Source organism: Narcine bancroftii, chromosome 2 (genome assembly GCF_036971445.1).
Source record: "Narcine bancroftii isolate sNarBan1 chromosome 2, sNarBan1.hap1, whole genome shotgun sequence".
NCBI lineage: Eukaryota > Metazoa > Chordata > Chondrichthyes > Torpediniformes > Narcinidae > Narcine > Narcine bancroftii.
The window spans coordinates 193,576,261-193,590,296 of NC_091470.1; the positions used below are offsets into that span (position 1 = coordinate 193,576,261).

Genomic DNA, 14,036 nt, shown 5'->3' on the forward strand with positions numbered 1-14,036 from the left:
ATATCAAGATGTTCCAAGATGGTAGCTACTAGAAAAGTCTGAAATGAAGTATATTGCAATGGATGCTCCTTGGCCTCTCAGCTTAAGCACAACATTTTTACCCAAGCATTTCACTCCATCTCTTGCCACACAGTTCCACTTGCTTTGTCCATGACTTGCTGCTAAGTTCATGCCTAGTGTCTGGGCCCAGAATCAATCGTCATTTGTGTGCACGATTGTACCTGTACATTGGGTAAGGACAGGAATTATATTTCTCTTTGATCCAACATCTTCATTCAGAGCTTGCTTATTTGAGTGAGTCACCAAAGCCTTCTGAGACTTGTGGTATCATACCCGAGAAATCATTCAGTAACTGTGGGGGTTGAGTATGCATTTGAAAAATTACAACCACTGAGTCAGCTAATAGCAGCTGAAGGATTTTCCTACACCACAAATGGGATATTGCATCACTGATTCGTATGCTCAGATCCAAATCTCATGGTTCATGTTTTAATGAAGAGTTTTAACATTTTGCAAGTGAACAGATTTGCAATAGGAGCATTCAATGATCTCATGACAGTGCAAAAGCTAAACATATGCCTGTTTGCACCACAACTAGAGGTAGTTCAGCTGAGAGAGAATGTTGGTTGAGTGGGGAATGTACTGATTCAGATGATGAGATATAGTTTCCATCACACTGTAAAGTCACTGGATGAAGAGTAAAGTAGAATCCCTGTAAATTGTGCTCTTTGCATGGCTGCATGAATGTTAGAATCAGAATCAGAATTTATCGTCATGAACACATGACACAAAGGGACTTATGTTCACTTCAGCCACTCTTTACTGTCTATTTTGTATTTTATAATCCATGTTCCCTTTCTTTATTGTTTGCGTAAACTTTAAAAAGCATCAATAAACCACAAAGCAATCTTCCAGTTTCCCACTGCTCTTGCCAGCCTGGTATGCATGAGCTTCTAGTTATTCAAAGCTGGCTCTCCCCACCCTTACTGTTCTTATTTTTAATTGGAATATATGTTTGTTGAGCATTGTGAAAAATCTCTTAGGAAGTCTTCCACTGTTCCTCAACTGTCTCATCATATAGTCTGTGTTCTCAATCTACACTAGGCAACTCCTTGCTCATCCCATTGTAATTTCCATAAGACCATCAGACATAGGAGCAGAAATAAGCCATTCAGTCCATTGAATCTGCCCCACCATTTCATCATGAGCTGATCCATTTTCCCACTCAGCCCCACTGCCCCATAACCATAATTAAGAACCTATCAATCTCAATTACTTGGCCTCCACAACTGCCTGTGGATACAAATTCCATCGATTCACCACCCTCTAGCTTAATGAAACATATACACACTACATATGTACATTTATTAAAATAAAATTCTTATAAATAGTTGGGTCACATAAAATTGTTTTAGGAGTCATTCAGCAGTCTCACTGCCCGTGGGAAGAAGTTTATGAGCCACAGTAAACACCAAAATAAAAATTTCTGTCAGCCTTGAGCTCTCCTTAACAAATCCTGGAAGGTTGGGAACTTTATTCTGGCATTTCTCCATGATGTGGGGAAAACGTAGAATAAATTTCACAATGTCACTTCCACAATCCAACTTCTAACCAGGTTCAATTTTTTTTTTTGCCATTTGTACAACAGAAAGGTATGGTAAAAATGGGTCACATATCATCAATAGGTGGTAAATTGACCAATAGCACTCCACATGGCCAGTGGCCTTTGTACTTGTGACTGGTCAAGTTGAAGTAACACAAAATGTCCCAAAAGGTTGAGAATCATATTTACCTCAGTCCACCACATGTAGCCTTGCTTAGATAGAAATTTGTAGAATAAATTTTCAATGTCTCCCCCCATCTATGTTGGTTTCCTCCAGGTGCTCCAGTTTCCTCCCACATTCCAAAGATGCACGGGGTTAGTAAGTTATTTGGTTACATGAGTGTATTTGGGTGGCACAGACTTGTGAACAAGAAGAGCTGTATCTTAATGCTTGAAAACATACAATGCAATCAAATGTCTTGGCTTTCTTTGTCTTCTCAGACACATTAATTATGAAACTTTAGCGGCAGCTACACTGCTAATTGAAGGATCGCACAACCAGACGGGTTGAGTTCAGTGAACAAAAACTGATTTATTGCAGGCTGCCTGGCTGGTCTTATACTCCCAGCCCAGACCCGGCTGAGAAATGCGCTGGGGGCCCCTGACGTCACCGGCATCACGTGGGTCCCCAAGCGTGGGCTTCTGAACCTGGTGCTGAAGTCAGGAGGAAACCTCCGATGGCGCAATTTTGGCCGGCTGCCCCGCCGCATGCGTGACAAGCGGGGCTGGTTCGTCTGCCTAATGGCGTACCGCCACACAGCCCCCCCCCCAGAAACGGCACTAATGTCCTTTTTTTGTCAGGCGGCCTCGCTTCTTGGGTTGGGCCACAACTATTGGTTCAGTGGGGTCGAGGTGAGCTAGCTTTAACCTGTCCACCATAAACAGTTCCCTCTTACCACTGATGTCTAGCATGAAAGTGGATCCTGAACACTGGACAACTTCTTTGTAGAGTTGCTGTGGATGGGCCCCACCTGACAAAAATGTACTCTGTGGAGTACAGCTCGCTGGGGACTTAAGAGGCCCGTGTGCCGTGTCTGGGTGGCAGTGGGGGTGGAAAGGAGTCCAACTGGGCCCGGAGGCGGGGAAGTAGATCGTGCGGTGACTGCTGGGGGTTGTGAGGTGTGTTGACGAACTCACCGGGAAGGGCTAGCGGCGCACTGTAGACCAGCTCGGCTGATGACGCCTGTAGGTCTTCTTTGGGTGTCGAGCGGATGCCCAGGAGCACCTAAGGCAGCTCGTCTCCCCAGTCAGGGCCGGTGAGGTGGGCCATAAGTGCCGACAAGGTGGTGGTGCAATCACTCAACTAGCCCATTAGCCTGTGGGTGATAGGCCGTGGTGTGATGTAGCTCAATCCCAAGCCTTGTTGGCGAGCTGTGTCCAGAGCGCAGAATTGAACTGGGAGCCCCAATCACTGGTGAGGTGGTTCGGGTCACCGAACCAGGCAACCCAACCATTCAAAAGCGCTCGGGAGCAGGAGTCCTTGGAGGCATCTGGCATCGGGATTGCCTCGGGCCAACGAGTGGTGCGGTCTACCACTGTGAAAAGGTAATGGTTACCTCGGGAAATGGGCAAGAGTCCGACTATGTCCACATGTATGTGACTGATCCGTTCCTGGACATGTTCGAAATCTTGTATGGGAGCTTTGGTGTGCCTGTGTACCTTGGAAAGCTGGCAATGGATGCAGGTCCGCAATCTGCTTCCGAAGCCCATGCCAGACGAAACGTTCTAACACCATACGGACCATGGACCTGATGGACGGGTGGGAAAGGTCATGAATATGGTGGAAGACTTGCCTGCGCCACTGCTGGGGAATCACTGGTCGCGGGGTGCCCATGGAGACATTGCACAGGACTGTGCCCTCACCGTGAGGAGTCGGAAGGTCCTGGAACCGCAGGACCGTGATGGCAATCCTGAAGGCCCGCATCTCCTCGTCAGACTTCTGGTCCCAGGCAAGCTGGTCAAAGTCGAGGCCGGGTGTCAGTGCACAAATGGCCAGTCATGAGAGTGCGTCAGCGACCACGTTGTCTTTTCCCGGCTTGCGCCAAATGTCAGTGGTGAACTCCGACATGAAGGAGATGTGACGTTGTTGGCGGGCCGACCAGGGTGAGGGGTTTGTGGTTGGTAAAAATGGTGAAAGGCCTCCCCCCCCCGAAGAAATAGTGGAAATGACACACTGCCAGGTACATGCCCAGCAACTCATGATCGAAAGTGCTATACTTGCACTCTGGCGGGTGAAGAAGTCGGCTAAAGAATGCCAGTTGTTTCCACTGTCCATTTATCTGCTGCTCCAGGACAGCGCCGACGGCTATGGCAGAGGCATTGACGGACAGCACCATATGTAGGTCGGTGCATGGGTGGACAAGCAGGGTAGCCTTCGCGAGGGCATCTTTCGTGGCTTCAAATGCCTTGCTGGCCTCTGGAGTCCAGGTGAGTGTCTTGTCGAAGAGTGACTGCATGATGCACGCAGCACCTGGAATGAAGCGGTTATAGAAATTGACCATACCCGTGAACTCCTCTAGCCTCTTGAGGTTGTCCGGGTGTGGGAGCTCCCTAATTGCAGAGATCTTCGTAGCAGCAGGTGTGGCTCCTTTGGCCGTGATGTTATGGCCCAGGAACTGCATGGACTCTTTCCCAAACTGGCACTTAGCCGGATTGATCATTAGGCTGAAGTCGGCCAGTCGGGAGAAGAGGGTGCACAGGTGAGACTTGTGTCGTGCCCGGTCTCTGATGGTGACAAGGATGTCATCCAGGAAAATGAATACGAAATTCAAATCCCTGCCCACTGTGTCCATAAGGCACTGGAAGGTCTGGTCAGCGTTCTTGAGCCCAAACGGCATGTGTAGGAACTCAAACAAGCCAAAGGGGGTGATGATGGCCGTTTTGGGTATGTCCTTGGGGTGCACCAGGATTTGGTGATACCTGCTCACCAGGTTGACCTTAGAGAATACCCTCGTGCCATGCAGGTTGGCCGTAAAGTCCTGGATGTGAGGGATTGGGAAACGGTCAGGTACTGTCGTGTCGTTAAGCTGTCAGTAACCTCTGCAGGGGTGCCAGTCGCCAGAGGCTTTCGGGATCAGGTGGAGTGGTGCACTCCAAGGACTGTCAGAGCGTCAAATGATCCCCAGCTCGTGCAGATGCAAGAACTTTTCCTTCGCTATCTGGAGCTTGTCCGGCGGGAGCTGGCGTGCTTTGGCGTGGACCGGCAGGCCTTGAGGGGGATGTAATGAAACACCCCGTGGCATGGTGAGGCGGCAGAAAACTGCGGCTTGAGGAGGGACGGGAACTCATCTAAGATACGCTGAAACACGGCCTTGGGCATGCTGACCGTGGCCGTCTACGGCTGCTCTGTACAGGAGGCGTTGAGGCGAACGGATTGGAAGGTATGGGCATCTACCAGTCACCTACCTTGAATGTCGATCAGGAGTCCATGGGCGAGGAGGAAGTTGACACCCAGGATGGCGGTTGGAAGGGACGAAATGGTGAACCTCCATGAGAACCTCCGCTGGCTGATCTAGAAGTGGATGGTCTTGTCACCAGACGTCCGGATCTCGGTCAAATTGGCTGCACGGAGGGGAGGTCCTCAAGGCCGGTTCTGGGACTCGATGGCTGTGGCCGGGATGATGCTGATCTGGGCCCCGGTGTCGACAAGGAAGAGTCGGCTGCTGACTGAATCCCGCAGGTAGAGGAGGCTGTGTTCTTGGCCAGCTACTGCAGCATTAACAGCAGCTGGTCTGCTCATTTCCCTGGAACGAGCAGGGCTGACGACACTTCCAAGCCTTGGCTCCCCAGCACTGGAGGAAGAAGCAGAGGCCTGAAATGGATGACTTACTTCTGGCTATGCTCTTTGAGGCCCCTGCAAGGGCCGGGTGTTCCATTGCAGTGCTAGAGGAAGGTTTGGCATGGTCATGCCCGTGACTCGTAACCTGCTGGAGTGCTGAGCCCTCTGGGAATCATTCAAGCCATAGCTCCTGAGCCTTTTGAGTGACCTTCCTCAGGTCAACAAAGCTCTCCTGGGAAAGTAACGGCAGGATGTCTTCAGGCAGACGGTCAAGGAAGATGCGCTCAAAGAGTGGGCAGTTGGTGTAATCACCCATGAGGGCGAGCATCTCATCCATCAACTCGATTGTTCTGGCCCCTAAGGCGTTGAGGCGCAGCATCCGAGCGGCACGCTGGCGCCTGTAGAGGCCGAGGGAGTTGGTGAGCACTCACTTGATGGTCCCATACTTATCTTCTGCAAGTGGGTGCTGAACGAGGTGCAGCACTTGTTCGGCGGTGGCCTGATCTAGGACGGCGACCACATGGTAAAACTTGGTCAAATTCGATTAAATCTGGCGGAGGTGAAACTGAGCCTCTGCGTGGCTGAACCAGGTCTCCGGCTCCTGAACCCAGAAGTGAGGAAGCTTGATGGCTATAACGTTGATCGAAGGGTCGTTCATGTTGGGTTCAAAGATATTTGAACCTGTCGGGGTCACCAACTGTAATCTACACTGCTAACTGAAGGATCGCACAACCAGACAGGTTGAGTTCAGTGAGCAAAAACTGATTTATTGCAGGCTGCATGGCTGGTCTTATACTCCCAGCCCGGACCTGGCTGAGAACCGCGCTGGGGGACCCCATCTTCACCGGGGTGTCACGTAGGTCCCCCAGCGCGGGCTTCTGAGCCTGGTGCTGAAGTTGGGAGGAAAACACCGATAGTGCCATTTTGGCTGGCTGCCTCGCCGTGTGCGTGACAAGCGGAGCTGGTTCGTCTGCCTAATGGCGTACTGCCACAAAACAATTTTTATGCAGCCAGTGATTAGGGTCTGAATGCCCAGCAAGGGTAGGAGTGAAGGCAGATTTAACATGACTGAAAAACTATGGAGTTTATGGAGTAGGACTATTATAAGGAGCCATATCTGTATTCAAGAAAAGATATGTATACAAAAGAGAAATGTTAATAAAGAAAGAAGTGCAAACAAATTGACTGTGAAATATTAAAAATAAATATTCAATAATAAATAAACTGCCAAGTAAGAGTCCTTAAACGAGTCCCTGATTGAGTTTGTTGTTGATGTCTGATGGTGGAGGGGTAGCAGGTGTTCTTGAACCTGGTAGTGCAAGTCTTGTGGCACCTCTTTCTTGATGATGGCAGCGAGAACAGTGTGTGCTGGGTGGCGTGGATCCTTGATGATTGCTGCTTTCTTCGACGGCAGCGTTCCCTGTAGATTTTCTTTTTTTTTAAAATTTTTTATTTTTCACACCATAAATCACATTAGCCATGATACACACTTTTTCTTTTTCACACATATACAGTGACTTTTTCTCCCCCCGCCCCTCTCTCCTCCCAAGCCACCCCCCCACCCACCCCTCCCATCCATTTTAGGTATACAATCTAGGTTACATTAAACCAGTCAGACAATGTTGTCATTCAACAAAAATACACCAGAAATTCTACTGAGTCCATTCTTTTCTTTCCTTCTCCTTCCATCAACTTAGGTAATGATTGTCCCCGGTAGGTTTTCGCTATTGTATTTAATGTAAGGCTCCCATATTTGTTCAAATATTTCAATATTATTTCTTAAACTATATGTAATTTTTTCTAATGGAATACATTTATTCATTTCTATATACCATTGTTGTATTTTCAGATTATCTTCCAATTTCCAGGTTGACATAATACATTTTTTTGCTACGGCTAGAGCTATCTTAACAAACCTTTTTTGTGCATCCTCCAAATCAATTCCAAATTCTTTGTTTTTTATGTTACTTAGGAGAAAGATCTCTGGATTCTTTGGTATATTGTTTTCTGTTATTTTATTTAATATCTGATTGAGATCTTCCCAAAATTTTTCTACTTTCTCACATGTCCAGATTGCATGAATTGTTGTTACTATTTCTTTTTTACATCGAAAACATCTATCAGATACTGTTGGGTCCCATTTATTTAACTTTTGAAGTGTAATGTATAGTCTGTGTATCCAGTTATATTGTATCAAACGTAGCCTCGTATTTATTGTACTTCTCATCGTTCCAGAACATAATTTCTCCCATGTTTCCTTTTTTATCTTTATATTTAAATCTTGTTCCCATTTTTGTTTAGTTTTACCATTTGTTTCCTCATTCTCCTTTTCTTGCAGTTTAATATACATATTTGTTATAAATCTTTTGATTAACATTGTATCTGTAATCACATATTCAAGGTTACTTCCCTCTGGCAAACTCAAACTGCTTCCTAATTTATCCTTCAAGTAGGATCTCAATTGGTAATATGCCAGCGCTGTATCTCCAGTTATATTGTACTTATCTCTCATTTGTTCAAAGGATAAGAATCTACTTCCTGAAAAACAATTTTTATTCTTTTAATCCCTTTTTTTTCCCATTCTCTAAAGGAAATGTTATCTATTGTAAAAGGGAGTAACTTATTTTGCGTCAATATTAGTTTTGGTAATTGATAATTTGTTTTATTTCTTTCTACATGAATCTTCTTCCAAATATTGAGGAGATGATGTAATACTGGAGAAGTTCTATGTTGTACCAATTTTTCATCCCATTTATATAATATGTGTTCAGGTATCTTTTCCCCTATTTTATCTAATTCTAATCTCGTCCAGTCTGGTTTTTCCCTTGTTTGATAAAAATCTGATAGGTATCTTAATTGTGCGGCTCTATAATAATTTTTAAAGTTTGGCAATTGTAAAGCTCCTTGTTTATACCATTCTGTTAATTTATCTAGTGCTATCCTCGGTTTCCCCCCCCTCCATAAAAATTTCCTTATTATTTTCTTTAACTCTTTGAAGAATTTTTCTGTCAGTTGTATTGGCAATGCCTGAAATAAGTATAATATCCTTGGAAAAATGTTCATTTTAATACAGTTTATCCTCCTTCTTATTAGTGTTAGTGGTAAATCTTTCCAATGCTCTAAATCGTCCTGTAATTTTTTCATTAGTGGATAATAATTGAGTTTATATAATTGGCCGAGATTTTTGTTTATTTGTACACCTAGGTATCTTATTGCCTGCATTTGCCATCTAAATGGAGATTCCTTCTTAAATTTTGAGAAATCCGCATTATTCATAGGCATTGCTTCACTTTTATTTACGTTTATCTTGTAACCCGACACTTCTCCATATTCCTTCAATTTCTTATATAATTCTTTTATTGATAGTTCTGGTTCTGTTAAGTACACTATAACATCATCCGCAAATAGACTGATTTTATATTCCTTGTCTTTTATTTTTATTCCTTTTATATTATTATCTATTCTTATCAATTCTGCTAGTGGTTCTATAGCTAACGCAAACAATAAAGGTGATAGTGGGCATCCCTGCCGCGTTGACCTGCTTAACTTAAATTGCTTTGATACATGTCCATTTACTGTCACTTTCGCTAACGGTCCCTTATATAGTGCTTTAATCCAATTAATATACTTCTCCGGTAAACTGAATTTTTGCAATACTTTGAACAAATAATTCCATTCTACTCTGTCGAAGGCCTTCTCTGCGTCTAAAGCAACTGCTACTGCAGGTGCTTTATTTCCTTCTACTGCATGAATTAAGTTAATAAATTTACAAATATTGTCTGCTGTGCGTCTTTTTTTGATAAATCCAGTTTGGTCTAAATTTACCATTTTCTGTACCTGCTCTGCTAATCTGTTTGCTAATAGTTTAGCTATTATCTTATAATCTGTGTTTAGTAAAGATATTGGTCTATATGACGATGGTGAGAGTGGATCTTTCCCTTGTTTTAGTATTACTGTAATTATTGCTGTTTTACATGAATCTGATAAGCTTTGTGTTTCATCAATCTGGTTAATTACATCCAGGAGGGGCGGAATTAATAAGTCTTTAAATGTTTTGTAGAATTCTATTGGAAATCCACCCTCTCCTGGTGTCTTATTATTTGGTAATTTTTTTATTATCTCTTGTATTTCTACTGTTCCAAATGGTTCTGTTAATTTATTTTGTTCCTCTATTTGTAGTTTTGGTAGTACAATTTTAGTCAAAAATTCATCTATTTTCCCTTCTTTCCCTTCGTTTTCAGTTCGGTATAATTGTTCATAGAATTCTCTAAAGTTTTCCTTAATTTCTTTTGGATTATATGTAATTTGTTTGTCTTTTTTCCTTGATGCCAATACCATTTTCTTAGCTTGTTCTGTCTTAAGCTGCTAGGATTTTGTGCGTTTTTTCACCCAGTTCATAATATTTCTGTTTTGTCTTCATTATATTCTTCTCTACCTTATATGTTTGTAATGTTTCATATTTTATTTTTTTATCCGCCAATTCTCTTCTTTTAGGTGTATCTTCCTTCATTGCTAATTTTTTTTCTATATTTACTATTTCCCTTTCCAACTGCTCTGTTTCCTGATTATAGTCCTTCTTCATCTTGGTTACATAACTTATTATTTGCCCTCTAATGAATGCTTTCATTGCATCCCATAGTATAAACTTATCTTCCACTGATTCCGTATTTATTTCAAAATACATTTTTAATTGTTTTTCAATAAATTCTCTAAAATCCTGCCTTTTAAGTAGCATGGGGTTTAATCTCCATCTATACATTCTTGGAGGGATGTCCTCTAGCTTTACTGTCAATAATAAGGGTGAATGGTCCGATAGTATTGTAGCTTTATATTCTGTTTTTCTTACTCTATCTTGCATACTAGCTGATAACAAAAATAGGTCTATTCTTGAGTATGTTTTATGTCTAGCCGAGTAATATGAATATTCCTTTTCTTTTGGGTGTTGTTTCCTCCATATATCCAAAAGTTGCATTTCTTGCATTGATTTAATTATAAATTTGGTTACTTTGTTCTTTCTGTTAATTTTTTTCCCAGTTTTATCCATATTTGAATCCAAATTCAGGTTGAAATCCCCTCCTATTAGTATGTTCCCTTGCGTATTAGCTACCTTCAAAAATATATCTTGCATAAACTTTTGATCTTCTTCGTTAGGTGAATATACATTGAGTAGATTCCAAAACTCCGAATATATCTGACATTTTATCATTACATATCTCCCTGCTGGATCTATTATTTCCTCTTCTATTTTAAATGGCACATTTTTATTAATTAATATAGCCACTCCTCTTGCTTTTGAATTATATGATGCTGCTGTTACATGTCCTACCCAATCTCTCTTTAATTTCTTGTGCTCCAATTCAGTTAAGTGTGTTTCTTGGACAAATGCTATATCAATTTTTTCTTTTTTCAGTAAATTTAGCACTTTCTTCCTTTTAATTTGGTTATGTATTCCATTAATATTTAAAGTCATATAGTTCAACGTAGCCATTTTATACTTTGTTTATCTTCCCTTTCCGTTTTTCCATCATTACCTTTCCTCCTTTTCCATTTCTGTTTGCTTATTTTAAACCCTTTATAAGACAACATTCCTAAAACATCAAACATTTTCCTTATTCTCCTATTTATAACTTCTTTAGCCCCAATCTCCCCTTCCCCTCCTGAGTTGTCCTTTATCCCTTGTCAGACAACCACATCTCCCCTCTCCATTTGGGTTTGCGAATTCACTCGCAAGCGTCAACTGATTTTGCAGTGACCGCAACTCCCCCCCACCCAGCCCCCCCCAGAAAAGATTTCACTTTTCATATGTAACAAAGATCACTCTTTTAATTCCCTCCTTATTCTCTCTATTCCATTACCTTCCCTTATTAATTCTATATTTATCCTCTAAATACGGATACATTCACGTATGCACATTATACCTATACACTCTTATACCTCTTTACCCACATACATATCAATCGTGATAATTTTTACTTTCATTACACGTCTTCATCCCTCAGTCTATTTTGTAATTGTTCTGCAAATTTTCGTGCTTCTTCTGGATCCGAGAATAGTCTGTTTTGTTGTCCTGGAATAAATATTTTCAATACCGCTGGATGCTTTAGTATAAATTTATACCCTTTCTTCAATAAAATTGCCTTTGCTGTATTGAACTCCTTTCTCTTCTTTAGGAGTTCAAAACTTATATCTGGATAAATGAAGATTTTTTGCCCTTTATACTCCAGTGGCTTGTTGCCCTCTCTTACTTTTTCCATTGTCTTCTCCAGTACCTTTTCTCTTGTAGTATATCTTTGGAATTTTACTAAAATAGATCTTGGTTTTTGTTGTGGTTGTGGTTTAAAGGCCAATGCTCTATGTGCCCTTTCTATTTCCATTTCTTGCTGTAGTTCTGGACATCCTAGGATCCTAGGGATCCAATCTTTTATAAACTCTCTCATATTCTTGCCTTCTTCATCTTCCTTAAGGCCCACTATCTTTATGTTATTTCTTCTGTTATAATTTTCCATTATATCTATTTTCTGAGCTAACAGTTCTTGTGTCTCTATAACTTTTTTATTAGATTCCTCTAATTTCTTTTTTAAGTCCTCTAACTCCATTTCTGCTGCTACTGCCCGCTCTTCCATCTTGTCCATTTTCTTTCCCATTTCTGTTAAGGTCATATCTATTTTATTCATTTTCTCTTCTGTGTTGTTTATTCTTCTTCTTAAATCATTAAATTCCTGTGTTTGCCATTCTTTAAATGACTCCATGTATTCTTTAATAAGAGAAAGTAAATCCTTTATCTTGCCTTTCCCTTCTTCTTCTATTTCACTGTACTCTTCCTCTTCTTCTTCCTCTGGGTTGGCCATCTGTTGTTTCTTTGTTGCCCTTTTCTTCTCTTCTTTCTTGTTTCCATTGTCTTCTGTGTTCTCTTCTTGCTGCAGGTGTTCTGCAGCTGTCGTTGCCGGCTGTGGAGATCGACTCCCCAGCTGGTCACCCCTCCCGTCAGTGTGTTTTTTTTCATGCGTGGTTGCACACTTTTACTCGGCTCAGCGAGTCATTTTTGTAGTCCAATTTCTACCGACCTGAGGGAGCGGGTTTCTCTCTCCACCGCGGGCCTCTTCGAACAGGTAAGGCCTTCTCCTTCTTTCTCCGTTGTCTTCTCTTCCTCTCTTCTTACCGTTGATTTCGATTTTTCTTTTTTTGTCGCCATCTTCTTTCCACCTTTATACTCACTTTTCTTTAACTTTTATTTCTGTGCCTTTGTGTTTTCCTTTGTTTTTTCCGACTTTTCTGGAGAGGGCTGGAGTTCACCGTCCGGCCACTACTCCATCACGTGACTCCTTCCCCTGTAGATTTTCTTGATGGCGGAGATGACCTCTGATGCTGCATGTTCTCCTTGCAACCATGTGAATTTCCTCTGGGTTCTGGGGAATAATTTTTAATATTCTGAAAGACTTCAGGGCTGGATTCACTTCCGACATAGGCCATGAAAATGGAATCAATCTATCATCAAAGGAATAGCCACTTGCAAAAGAATAATTGCAGGTATGAGACTAGATTACTACTCTATGAGAAGCCAGTATGGATTTGATGGACAGAATGGCATAATGCTGTGAAATATTTTTACCAAACAGTAAAAAATACTCCCTTCAAAAATGCAGAGATAAAAATTGAAAATGTTCCTTATAGTGTCAGTAAGTTTCCGACAGATTCTCTGCAGAAATACCAAAAATATTTGCATCAGACTCAGGGCTTTATTCAGCTGCAGCGCAGCAAGATTCTACCTCTGCTTATTGGAACTTTTCCGGTGCTGTTTCCTTTCAACGAAGGGACTCTAAATCGCTTTGGCTGAGTCACGTGTTCCTTCCTCAGTAACTGTGCTGGGGATTCTTGTTTCCTTCGTCTCTTTAGGTCATCACCACTTTGGTCCACATCTAGATTTCAAATCAATGTTAACATTAGCTTGTGTGGTTTCTGTGTCTCCACCCAAATCCCTTGCCTACATGACTCTCAATGGCCTCATGATCTGGCAAATTGAGACCACCAGCAAAATGGAGGAACAACATCTCATATTCTGTCTGGGCACTCTCTCATCAGATGACAATAACATTGACTTCTCTGGCTTCTGTTAGACACACCCACCCCACACTCATCTCTGTCCTTCCACTATGTCCCCTTTCCTCTAACTGTCTCTCTATCTTTCCCTTTCCCTCCCTCCAGCTCTGCATTCACAAAGCCACCACACCACCCCTCCCCATCATGACCAATTCTCATCTTTCCTCTCCTGTCTTCCTATCCATGTCTAATTATGGCCTTTACCTGTTGGCCTGTGCTCCTCCCCCTGTCCTTTCTTCCCTCCACTCCCAGTCTTTTTATTCAAGGGCCTGCCTGTCTTTTATTCATACCTTGAGTAAGGGCTCAGGCCCTAACATCGGTTATATCTTTACCTCCTATGGACACTGCATGACCTGCTATGCTCTTACAGCATTTTGTGTTTTTACTGTTTCAATAATGAGTTTTCTTGAGAATACAAAAGAAGCCTAAACTTATAAAGGAACTTATAAGGTTGAACAGTATCAGTGGGAGAGAAAGAATGGTCAATATTTTGAGTCAGAACCTCTCATCAAGACTGTCACCCTTTTCCTACAGCCCAACCTGTTGAGTTCTTCTAGC

The 14,036-nt window shown here is 42.3% G+C and overlaps 1 protein-coding gene across 5 annotated transcripts in view; it reads right to left on the minus strand.

Annotated features, from left to right (window-relative positions):
* The window catches only part of LOC138754875 (zinc finger CW-type PWWP domain protein 1-like), a 131,318-nt gene that overhangs the window by 1,909 nt on the left and 115,373 nt on the right, over positions 1-14,036 (minus strand). For all 5 annotated transcript variants that reach the window (XM_069919815.1, XM_069919812.1, XM_069919811.1 and 2 more), the window contains one exon: positions 13,148-13,297. In XM_069919815.1, the coding sequence (XP_069775916.1) occupies positions 13,148-13,297 (150 nt within the window). The remainder of the gene's footprint in view (positions 1-13,147; positions 13,298-14,036) is intronic.